This window comes from Mycteria americana, chromosome 1 (genome assembly GCF_035582795.1).
Source record: "Mycteria americana isolate JAX WOST 10 ecotype Jacksonville Zoo and Gardens chromosome 1, USCA_MyAme_1.0, whole genome shotgun sequence".
Classification (NCBI taxonomy): Eukaryota; Metazoa; Chordata; class Aves; order Ciconiiformes; family Ciconiidae; genus Mycteria; species Mycteria americana.
In genome coordinates this window covers 39,802,420-39,814,333 of record NC_134365.1, presented here as the reverse complement: position 1 = coordinate 39,814,333, position 11,914 = coordinate 39,802,420, and the positions used below count along the sequence as shown (strand labels likewise).

The following is an 11,914-nucleotide window of genomic DNA, read 5'->3' as shown; positions in this document are numbered from 1 at the left end:
ACAGTGGAGTTTTTTGAAACAAATCGTGGTATTTTATTTTATCTTGAGGACTTCTGAGATTATTCTGTGTCATGCACTTAATACGTAAGTTACAGTTGGTCAGAAAGTTTCTGCTGAAAGGGAAACTCTGTGTACAACAGCCTTTATGAAAATTGCCAGTTTTCCTCTAAAATGGTAGTTTTATAGTGGAAAACTTAATGGCTAAAAAATAGAAATTTTTTGTTTAGGAGGGAATGTTGCTGCGGTGTCTTGTTGGCGAGTTAATTTGAGTGTCTTCTGTCTACGTTCTTCGTATTCAACATGTTCTCATGGTTCTCATGGCCAAGAGCTCTCATCATCCAGTACTTCTCCTCTGTGGTACCTGTAATTTGAGTTTTATGAACGGTGTCCTCTTTTTAAATCTTTTTTTTTTTTTCCCTAGGTTTGCCTGGGATTCCTGGCTATCTGATAGCTCTGTCAGAGTTTTTGTGCAGGCCTGATTTTGAGGCCTGCAAGTCATAGACATTATAACAACATATGTGCCAATTTTGCTTACAGTATTGCCCTGTGAGTCTGGTGCATCTGGGTAGGTCTGAGTTTGTTACACGTGTGCTGTATGGTACATGTATATTGATTTCTGCCAGGGAGACAATAGAAGTGGTAAAGGAGGTAGACATTTTTGTTGCGTGGGGGTACAAACCCCATTTAGAGATGAGAATGGAAGCCCCTGGTGTCCCACGCATCATCATGACATTATTTCCCATCTGAACAAATTTTAGCTTTTGCCTGAAATGTTCTAATTGAATTTACTTTTGGACAGAACTATTTAAGGGAAATGTAGACAAAATACCTTTTTTGAGTAATGATAGTGCAAAGCTGAAGGATGGTCTTCTGTAGTCTTCAAGGCAGATACAGAATTCTTTGTGTCTGCTTTCTGCTATTGTTTATCTAGTTCAAGAGGGGTTTTCGTTTTGTTTTGCTGAATGTTTCAGACCAACCTTCAGACATGTTTCCTGTTGTGTTTTCCAGCAAGCTGAACATGGAAAAAAGGTTCAAAAGTGCACCCTTTATTAATAATTACAAATGCGTGCTGTACAGTGAATGTGTATTGTTTTCTGTCAAGGAAATCTTGGAAGCCTTGAAGTGGAGAGACCAAGTAGATAAACAAGGAGGAAGGCAGTTGCCAATAGGAGATATATCTAAGAAATAAACAGCTTTGGGAGCTTGTTGACTTAAGGTCAGGGTTCACAAAACCAGCATGTTAATAATGGACCCAGCCAGTAAGTGTTGAATTGAATGTCTTCAGCTCCTGTTCCCAAGTTGGGTATACCTGCTGGGTGAATCTCGCTGCTGGGGGTTCACAGCTCTCAACCACCTGTAGAAGTAAGCCAGCCAGCCGTCTCTTCCTCACTGACCACTGCCAGCTGGGAAAAGGCCTTCCTTTACGCAGTATTCCTGCCAATAAAGCATTCCCCCAGCGAGCCCACAAAGAGGAGACTTGAATCCAGTCTGTTGCTTCTCAAAAGCCTTCACGTCTTGCTAGATAATAAGCCTGTTGCCTGTCTGTGAAGGACGGCACTCGGTGGTCCTGCAGCATCTTGTTAGGGTGGAGGACTGAGAACCGCACAAAATTTACCTGGATAGCGGCAGTCCTTTGGGAAGGCGAGCAAGGCCTGATAGCGTTTACAGCTTACACATCTGTTGTTGGATCAGTTTATTCCATTCATGGGGCTGGAATAAAAGTGTAAGAGCAAAAGCACTCATTTGCTGGTCGGAGCTTGCTCTTTGCAGGGGGAGTTTGGTGGTACAGTCGTGGTAGGAAATCCTCCTTAGTGCAGACAGTTCTTCAGTGGAGGGGAAAAGGACAACTGAAGCTTCTCAATCCCCACTTCCTTCACAGGTCTTGATAAAGTCTTCCGGTAAGCGTGGATCAGCTTTGTAAATGTGACTGATTCACATCTATGCCAGTTTACCTTTCCTGAGGTAATTAAGGCAGTGACCTGTGCAGGTTTTGAGTGGGCCTCAAAGCTTTTCCTTTAAACTGTTTTTATATCTGATGTACACACATACTGCATGTGTGTCTGTGTATGTATATACATGTATGTGTATACGTATATTAAAAAACCAGTTTTTGTTCCAGGTGACTTTGTTTAATACTGTCATGTGCTGGGCTGTCTCCAAAGCACCTACTTCAAGACTCGAAGTAGAATAGGAATGGCTGACAGGATGCAGAAAGGCTGTACTTCTGGATTTCTCCCTTCCTAAGTCCCTTTCTGGTCGCTGGGTTGGTGTGACACACACGTACAGGCATCTGCGGATGCACCCTGTTCTGGAGAGCTGGGTGCCCAGCTCTTGCTCCAAGGTCTCTTGTGGGGCCAGGGGAAACCTGCTGAGGCTTGGTGCCCCCCGGCTGGAGTGGGTCCGTGAGTTCCCAGAAAGTGCTCTTGTGAGCAGCGCGCTCTTTGTGTTTCCAGTGGGAAGCCGGCCCCAGCCTGTTTGCGTATTTTAGCTTACACGATATGCGGCTAAAAACAGATAACCCAGGAAAACAGCATCCTTATTGCTAGGCTGTAGCTATTTTGTTTGGTCTCCTTTTGGCCCCATAAATCTCACATTCTTGACAATAGTCCCACTCCAACAGGAAACTCGCTGACTCAGAGGCTCTCCTGGGAGATGGGCAATAGCATAACCTCGGGCCGGGGAAGGGCTGGAAGGGCTGTTGACTTCGTAGGGACGGATACTATCTAGAAGACGACTGTTAACAACATGGGAACCATCATCTCCTTCTCTAGCAGCCCTGTTATACATATTAACTGAGCAGCCAGGGGCTCACCTTCAGGAGATGATGCTGAGCTCAGAGCCTCAGTGCAACTGCTGGTGTATGGGCAGTGTCTGGGCACAAGGACTTCACCTTAGATAATGTTGCGTCCCTTCAAAATGACTTTATTTAACTACTCAAGATGGTGTGGATTTATTACATGATAAAACTGATGGTGCTTGGTAAATCAAGGTGCATAATGCCGGGGCTGTTTCTTAATCTGAGTTACTGTTGTCACTGAATTTTGGACTATAAACCAGCTTGCAAAATTCTGTTCCCAGTTAGAGTGGTTCTCTTTAAGATACACTATGTCAGTAATTCCACTTTGCCATGTCACTGAGTCACTGCTGTGCAACCACACCACATTAACAGGAAGCACAGAAGTTTCACTTCACCTGATCTGACTATTCGCAAGACATAGTTGGATATATGTAGGTCACTATATAAAGTGACAGGGTCGCATAACACATGAGTGATTTTACACTCTGAATTAAAAGAACTAGCCATCTGGTGGAAGGGTTAATAGCGGTGCCTTTGGCGGCACGAGGTTGCGTGCACTGAAATGGTCTGAATTACCTTTTCTCCCATCTGTGTGAGCTAAGTGACGGGTCCTGTCAGCAAGCCTTATTAAAACTTTTGTTTATGCTTTGCTGATGTCGGCAGCAGTTGTCTGCAGAGGCAGGACCACCGGACTAACATCTATTGTACTTCCATTGACACTGGGGTTTTTTTGTGTGTTTGTTTTCATATTAATCACTGACTCCTCATGGCACTGCAATAAAAGTTACCACATCAGTGGTCCTGGAGTAGCAGTGGTAATGTCAGTAGTATCTGTATAATGTCTCAACGTGTCTCTGCGTGGCTTTCTCTTGCAGCTCCACTACATCAGTATTTCTGAGGAGAGAATATAGTTATTTAAACCAAGTTTTTTTTGTCCCAGAATGTAATTTAAAATTGAGACCACAATGAACAATTAGTTCCCTTCCACTTAGATCTTTTATGATAAGAAATACCAATTTTATGAAGTTTATTATATAGCATCTTACACTTAGAAGACCCAGAAATTATGTAACAGAACCAAGTGAAGGTCAGAAACAAAAATGTTTGATGAAATATCAGACATATAAGCAAAAGTGTTACTGTCAGAGGAAATGTGTTACTCACTGTGCAAGAAAAGTGTTACTGTCAGGGGAGGTAGGTGAATCGCACATCCTCTGCAAAAAGTCTGAGTCAGCAGTGTCTGTACTGAGATCTGACACGAGTCTTTTCCAAAGTTGCCTAACACTCCCAGGCTAAGCAATTTTAATAATACTACTACTTCTTCCAAAAGCTTCACGGTGTCTTACACAACATCAAACCTGTCATAAAAAAAGCAAAAATATAACTGTCAAATGCTATATGTCCTCTCCCAATATCTGTGTTGATATAATTTCCTCCATAGAAAATGAATCCCTTCTGCCATTCTTAATGATCATGCCCAGAAGACACTTGCCTCTGTACTAGCATGTTTCCATAATGAATGGCTGAATTACAGAAAAGCTTATTTTCAAGTTTTATAAAGAAGAATCAACTTCTATTACTGATGTTTTCATTGCTGGGCAGAGAGCTGACTAAAATAAGGCTCCGCTGGAGCTTGAGCTGAAACATGTTTTAAGTCTGCTTTAATCTTTTCAAGCTTGAAAGTTGAGGCAAAAGTGGAGAAGAACGGAGATAAAACACAATGAACTAGCTCACAAATGAGCTGGAACAAAGTGAAGGGGATGAGCGTGAGTAGAAAGTTGAGGATGTCTCCAGATAGATTGCCTATTCAGTTTTCGGCACTATGTGACCTGTGGTCCATTCGTACAGATGTTTTAAGGGGGGAGAATTTCATCGCCAGGTAAAAGACCCAAGAGGACGATACGCCGGCTCGCTCTTCCACATGCCTACTCTTGACAATGTTTCTAGCCCAGCGTCCAATCCCAGTGTCCAGTCCTGAAGATGTTCCGAATAATGCAATATAATCCTAGCTGACTGAAAATGTATTAAAGCTGAAGAAAATTCCTGCACACCAGTTGTGCTGGTGATGGTACACAACAGCTGAACATCAAAGTACAGTATTGGTTATTCACCTGTGGCCTCATTCAAAGTAAGAAGGAAGTGTCTGTGGCTTTTGAGGCAGACGTGATGTAGAGTTCCAGTCCTCCTCAGAAAATCCTCTGTCTTCAATATGGGTCAAGAAGTCATTGTCGAGAATATTCAACCGCTATGGTTTCTTAATGAATTAGGGAAACTCCATGTAATTACACTTTAGAAGTTTATTGGTGAGGTCAATGATAGGATAGATGTTTAACTCTTGGGATGGCGCTGGGGAGAAAATACAATTTGTGAACAATTTCAAAATTTTAAAAAATTAATTATGCATAAAAAACAATGCAGAGGGTACTTTGTAGAAGTTCAGAGGGTTTTGGTAGTTTTTAATTAAAACAAAAGCATAGCGGGTATGTTTTCTTGTAAGAATTTTGCATTTTAAACAGTGCTACTACCCTCAAACATTAAAAATAACATTAAACCTACAAGAAGTCATAAAATTAAAAAGAAAAATACCCCCCCGACCCCCCAACCTTGGAGAGGTCTTTTTTGGGGGGGGGTGGGTTTTTTTGTTTGTTTGGGGTTTTTTTCAGTTTTTTTCCCCAAGAGAACATTGTTTTATAAAGAAAAGCTTGGGACTACCATGTATTATAAGACATCAGTAGTTCAGGCTCAAAGAGAAATTACTAAATAACCAGTTCCCATACCACTTGCTAGAATACTCGACAATGTTAACATAGGAAAGAATTAGTGAGAAAGGCTGCTCTTTTAAGACACATTCTTCAGACGCAGGTTTTCCACTTTATATTTTCTCCCCAAAGTAAGACCCACCAGTGATGGTTTCAGCCAGGGTGCCACATTTTAAATTAAATGCAGCTTTCCTTCCACTGATCTCTTCTGCCAGCTCTGCAGTTCAGGGTAGCCTGTCTGGAGAGGGGTGTCAAGGTAAGCAATTTCTCCAAGGTTCACCTTCAGTGCTGGCTCAAGCCCTTACTTTTCAGAAGTTTATTGTATTTCCTCCTCAAACAAGAAGAAAGAGAATTCTTCCTCAACTGCAGTGGAAAAGCCTCCGATTCCTTCTTCCTCCTCTAGACTTCAACTGAGGACTGGAGTAGGATCCAGTGGTAGGACTGTGCAGGTTTTTAGCCCCATCTTTCCATAGGAGGTAATGCCGGACGTGTATCTCCCACCCAGGGTGTGGTGAGCTAGTCAGAAGAGGTGATAGCAGTGCTAGTCACATCCTTGTTCAATGCAATCTCGTAACAGGAATAGCAGACCCTGGGAACAGGAGGCATATCTCCACTTGCAAATAAATTACCTTGACATGTTACAGGGAATAACTACAGCCACGACTGTGGCTATACCATAACTCAGTGGTACAACCAGGACCAGCAGTCCTCTGGTGGAAGGTGGTTGGGAAGATGCCGGGAGTGAATTGATGAACAGGGGAACCGTACAGTCTGCTAAAATTAGCGTCCAGCAGGATTTTGAATGTTCATTTTTGGGCTGGACCGTACTCACAGCAAGATAGAGGGATGGAAGATAGGTTGTTATAACTCACAACTGCAAACAAAAGGTTAAATAATGTGAAGGCTTTAGGAATGTCATAAAAAGGGAATTTGTGAAATATGAATTAACAAACTTACAATGGGCATTTCAGCATTTCAGTGTCATACCAGAGGCAGGGAGGTAAACTAAACAAGTGAAATCAAGCTTTTTTAAAGCGTCAGGAGGAGGACATCATGGCACAGCCAAAAAGTAGTATGACTGAGAGAGGTGGCTTACAACATAGGTGGGAGAAAGAGAGCCTTATCAAGTCTAACTTAACATTTTCTATGAAAATAGGTATGTCCCAGTGTATGGTTTCTAATACTAGAGAAGACAGAGAGAAGAGATCCTGTAATCATTGCATAAAAGAGGGCAGAAGAAAGATTCAACATCTAATTCCTCATCCCTCTGCCTGAGGTGGTTTAAATATCCGTCAGGAAGTGTGGGAAGCTTGGGACCAGGTGGGCTCCTCGCAGCAGTTTGAACAGATGTGAGTGGCACAGCACCCGCGTACCCAGGTCACAAACCCTTTCCATGGCATCGGAGCCACAAGAAGAGGTCAGGCAAGCTGGATCCGTGTCTGACAAGAGTAAGTGACCAAAGGGATGGAGAGGTGGGATCCAGAAGGGTGGGAGGACAGGGGGTCTGGACCAGGAGGGGGGCTGCGTTCCCCCCTCAGGCAAGGTCTGAATGCCCATTCACGGGTTTTGTTCTAGGGTTGGGACTTCTGCTGGATGAGCTGGTGGAGAAGTGCGAGAAACCTCAGTTAGAAGCAGACTTTGGTTATCAGACTGTGTTTAACACCTGGAGAGGAGTTCATGGGATTGCACTTCAGGGGAGGCCAATCCTTCAAAACAGCCTCTCTGTCTGGATTTCTCCCAGTTTGATCTTTAACGTCTGTCTTTTGACTAAGTATAACTCAGCCTCCCATCTTCTCATTAACCTGTTCCCCCACTGGGCCCATTAGCCTGGCAAATGAAAAATTTATGGAAAAGAGTTATAAAGATGTTCTTGAATAGCTTTGTGGTACATTTGGGGTGTGAACCAGGTTGTGGACATGCTGCGTCCCGACTTGCTTTCTGCTGCCCACTGCAGTCAGGATATGCTGTTGGAGGCCAGGCATGGGAATGGGTGGGATACCCTGAGAGGGGCACCGAAAGGGACGTGGTGATGATGGCTCCAGGGTGAGGGGGTGCAGCTTCAAGGGTACAGAGCTGTGCATAGCTGATGTGGCAGGTATCTGAGGGCAACCGAGGCAGGACTGAGGCACGGAGAGATGAATTTGTGCTGTGGATGCATCAGGGGAGGCTAAAGTGTAAACCTGGTGCCCGCCAGCCTTTAACTGCTTCCTTTCATGTATAAGCAAAAGAGCTGGGCATTTCAGCCCACAGGGTAAGGCTGATTATGGCTTTTGTCCCAGGAACCTCAGTCATGAGGGGTGAAGCCGAGCCCCAGGGGTGCCCCTGTTCACTCTCAGAGGCAGAGCTGAAGCCTTGGTTTTCCAGGTCCGATTTCTCACATTTGTCACCTGTGTGCCCTGTGGGTATTAGACAACCAGGAGTTTGCATTTGTACCGGTTCTGTGTCCTCATGCATTACCATCTCAGCTGGGTTGCAAATTACTCTCTAAAGACAGCAGTTTCCCTTTAGCACCCTGTGTAATATTTCAGACTGAAGATGCAGCACTGCCTTTACGTTAGCAGAGCAGGGTCAGGAACATGGAAAGCACCTGGATAAGTAAGTGCATGACCACAGCTCTGGTCATTACCCCCAGTTACAGCCTGGAATATGGATAATTTTTTGGAAAATGGGAATTTGGAGATCAGGGATGTGATAAATGCAGTGTTGGTCCTACCCAGTTTCTGATCTCTCAGAGAGGATTGCACAGTGATGGACAGACGGCTGGTGACTCCAGTGGGACACTGTGTGGGAAAGGGTATTGGCAGGGCAGGAACTGTAGGCGGTCAGTGCTTTGGGTCTGGTGCAGTCTCTGACCACAGCCAGCACCAGTGGAGCACCAGTCTTTTGCCACAGAATATGAACAAAAATTAATATAAATTACATTATCTGCCATCAAATTGCCAATCCAATTAGTGTGTTACAATCAAGGCAGAAGGCACGAACCCATAAACTTCTCAAATATTTTTATGCAAAAAGAATTTAGGATTCCTGCCCTGTTAAAAGCCCCTGCTTTGCCCCGCATTAAAATTTGGTTTATTTTATAAGAAACTAAAGATTACAATGGCGTTGAAGTTGTATTTGTGGGTTTTGTGGTGGTTAGGTAGTTCTCAGAAGAGGATACTGGAAAGTAAGAGACTTGCTGATGTCATTTTTAATTCACCACCAGCACCGAAAAAAAAAAGCTGAGAGAGATGTCGGTGGACCTATATAAGGTGCACCTCACCTCCTGCAGAGCACATCAAGAATCGCAGCAAAGGTAAGGCTTGCAGCCGTTGTGCCTCTCTCACTTTGCCTTACCCACTCTCCCTGATGCTAACACTGCTCTCTCTCATCAGTGCTGAGTGCTGCAGCTGCAACCTGCTGGGACAGACGACTTTGGATCGTGAGCCATGGCCTCCCTGCAGACCTTGACCAAGAGCTTCCTAGGATGGGTCGTCTTCTGCTGCTGTTGCTGTCTCCCTCTTCTTCTCACCAGCCCTCTGCCTCCGAAAGGGGCAGGATTGGCTTCTACTGACCATCATGTCTGCAGGCTCAGGAAGATCAGATTCCAGCAGCCCCACATCAGGAATCGCACCTACACCTTGGCTAAAATGGTACAGTAACCCACGTGTCCTTCGTGGCACGATCTGAGGACCTCCTCCTCTGCCAGTGCCCTGGCTTCTCGCCTTCGGCATTCCTCTGTCTTTCTCATGCCTTTCTCCAGAAAAAAACCGTGCATTTGCAGTAAGGCAGAGCTTGGGCGTGTGGAGCGGGTCTGTTGCCTGCTGGTTGTGTAGCCGGGGGAAGCTGCTGCCTCTCCTGCTCCTGCTCCCCAAGGGAAAGGCAGCCCCTGGCGCAGCACAACTCCTCTCGAGTGGCTGCTGCTAGACTGGGACAATTGTAAAACATGAGCTTACATTTTTCTGTTTGCCCAGTCCATTTGGAGCTGGGCCTGCCCGTGACTCCAGCCATGGCCGGGCAGCTCCTCAGGCACCTTACAGTGCTCTGCTTGGGCAGATTTCATGGCTGCCCTTTCCATGGGTGGGTGTCCCCGGTGCATGCGACGGAGTGCTGCAGCACCTCCCAGCAGCGCTGCGGGCCGCCCTGAGGTCGGCCACCTGCGGCATCTGGTTTAGTCATCATAACCACTACGACATCTGACATTTAAGAGGGGGACAGGAATTCAGACTTCTGCTTATTTCTTTTCCAGTGATACTGACCTTGAATCTCACCCAGTTAAGGGAAGAAACAGCCACAACGTCCAAGCTTATCTACCTGTAACAGGCTATCTATGGCGTTCATTCCCTCATTTCACTTGCACTATTATTGATGAAAACCTTAGGGTTTATTACTAATTTTTAGGTAAGGTTCCCATCCCCACCTGACATTTCCTTTTTTCCCTCTCAGGCCAGGGTCTTGGACCAGGACACGGACAACAGGCTCATTGGGCAGCAGCTCTATGTTAACGTCAAGGTAAGTCTTGCACCAGGAGGCTGCTCTTTGCATCCTTCTGCAGCACTTGGTGATCTCTTGCCATGATTTAACGTGACCTCTTACTTGCATACGTAGGAAAACAACCGCTGCTACATGATGAAGAAGATTGTGGAGACTGTAGTGGAAGATGTCCTCCTCACCGAGGCCAAGGACCAGTACCCGTACGTTGAGGAGGTGGCACAGTTCTTGGCGACCCTGACCTTGGAGCTGAGGGGATGTGTGAGTAGCATTGGGTTTCTTTCCTTTCTCGTGACTCTTGTCGCTGATCCTGAATCTCAGAATGCTGCAAACAGCGGCAAAAGGTAGTGATATGAAAGGAAACCTCAGATCAAAAATGTCAAACTCGAGGTTGATAGAAAGGTGTGAAAAAGAAAAAAAACCCAACATATTGTTGCATACAGCTGCTAATGTTATGTCTGGATGTTTTCTTTTGTTAGAAACCCTCAGGACACAGAGAGCACATTGAAAAGAACCTGGAAGAAATGAAGAACAAATTGAAGCAGGTACATTTTTTTCCCAACATTTAAAAACAGCAGTTCAAAACCCCAGTCATTGAGTTGGATTAAGGCTGACCTAATTATGAAACAAACTCTGGAGATTATTTAGAAGGCGAAGCCTGCAGGGGCATTAAAGAGGGGATTAGTGGTGTTTCCACTTCCAGCCCTCCTTCACTTGTCCTGTTAACTCTCTGCATGTGTTACGGTAATTTAAAATTGTCCTTCAGAAATCAGGTTGCAGGTAACTGTATATGCTAGACTGGATTTGAATGAGCTAGTTTATGTCTTATGGTATAATGACTTTAATAGAACTACTTGAGAGAATAAGAAGAGTAAATTCTTGATTCAGTTTCTGTGACAAGGCTAATTTCAATTTTCTGAGAAATAACGAGATGCTATAACTTACATTCTGCTCTTTTCTAGTTGGGAAAGAATGGAAAGACTAAAGCCATTGGAGAACTGGATTTACTGTTCGACTACATAGAAAATGCCTGTACAGATGCCCCAAAGAAGGGAGGGAACAAGAAGAAAAACTGAAAGAATTTCAGATCAGGCTTGAGGAGATATCTCTGAAAAACTCTTGCTATAACTCAAATTGATTAACTATTGCGGACCCCGCCCTACACCCATAGATGCAGTATATTTTTTACCTCTGCCAAAAATAGCAAATTAGGTGGGCACAGACAGGAAGCATATTGCTGCCTTCTTTGAAAATGAAAACTCCAGGACAGTGTTTGCAGCTCCATTTCAACACAGGGCATTAATTATTTTCAAAGGCGTGCTCCTGTCCTCCTGATCTCCATTGGAATAAGGCAACTGCTTCTGTATTTTATAGACTGAGATTTGACACCTGTGAATCAGCTTTGGTCAAGGTAGGCAGTGATAGCCAGAAGGTAGCCAGGATGTTTCGAGCCTTTTACTTGGAAATCTCTCTTGCATATGTTGCCCCCTTCTGACCTTTACCTGAAAAGTTGGTATTTCAGACTAATTCAGAAATTATTTTTGTCATTCCTATTTAATGGTAATTTATTTTAAAGTAATAATTATACAGTACTTTTATTTATATAGATTAATTGAAAAATATCCAAGGAAATGTATTTATGAAGCAGTACTAGAGGCTTTTAAGTGAACTATGAAATTAAAACTGCTGTGTGATATTTATATGCAAATGGATTGTTTTATAAATGCTTACTCTTTAATTTATTATAATAAATATTTTGGTCCTCAAATATTGCCATTTACAGAGCTTTTCTCTTTTACTCAAACACAAGGGAGATGACACATATTGTGCCTGTGGGGCTGCTGGGCCAGTGGCTGTATTCTTGTATCCAGAAAGGATGCAAGCTTGG

General features: G+C 44.1%; 1 protein-coding gene across 1 annotated transcript; it reads left to right on the top strand.

Annotated features, from left to right (window-relative positions):
* Positions 1 to 8,984: 8,984 nt before the first annotated feature.
* On the top strand, positions 8,985 to 11,608 carry IL22 (interleukin 22). Its single transcript, XM_075491611.1, has 5 exons — positions 8,985 to 9,188; positions 9,982 to 10,047; positions 10,144 to 10,287; positions 10,506 to 10,571; positions 10,989 to 11,608. Exons 1-5 carry the CDS (start codon positions 8,985 to 8,987, stop codon positions 11,100 to 11,102), a joined length of 594 nt encoding a protein of 197 aa, XP_075347726.1. The 3' UTR covers positions 11,103 to 11,608.
* Positions 11,609 to 11,914: the final 306 nt, after the last annotated feature.

What these genes read in the sequence shown, in the direction of transcription:
- IL22 (XM_075491611.1), top strand. Translation starts at nt 8,985, where the DNA reads ATGGCCTCCCTGCAGACCTTGACCAAGAGCTTCCTAGGATGGGTCGTC. An exon ending in CCTACACCTTGGCTAAAATG is followed by an intron (nt 9,189 to 9,981) that starts GTACAGTAACCC and finishes TTTCCCTCTCAG; the next exon opens with GCCAGGGTCTTGGACCAGGA. An exon ending in TGAAGAACAAATTGAAGCAG is followed by an intron (nt 10,572 to 10,988) that starts GTACATTTTTTT and finishes GCTCTTTTCTAG; the next exon opens with TTGGGAAAGAATGGAAAGAC.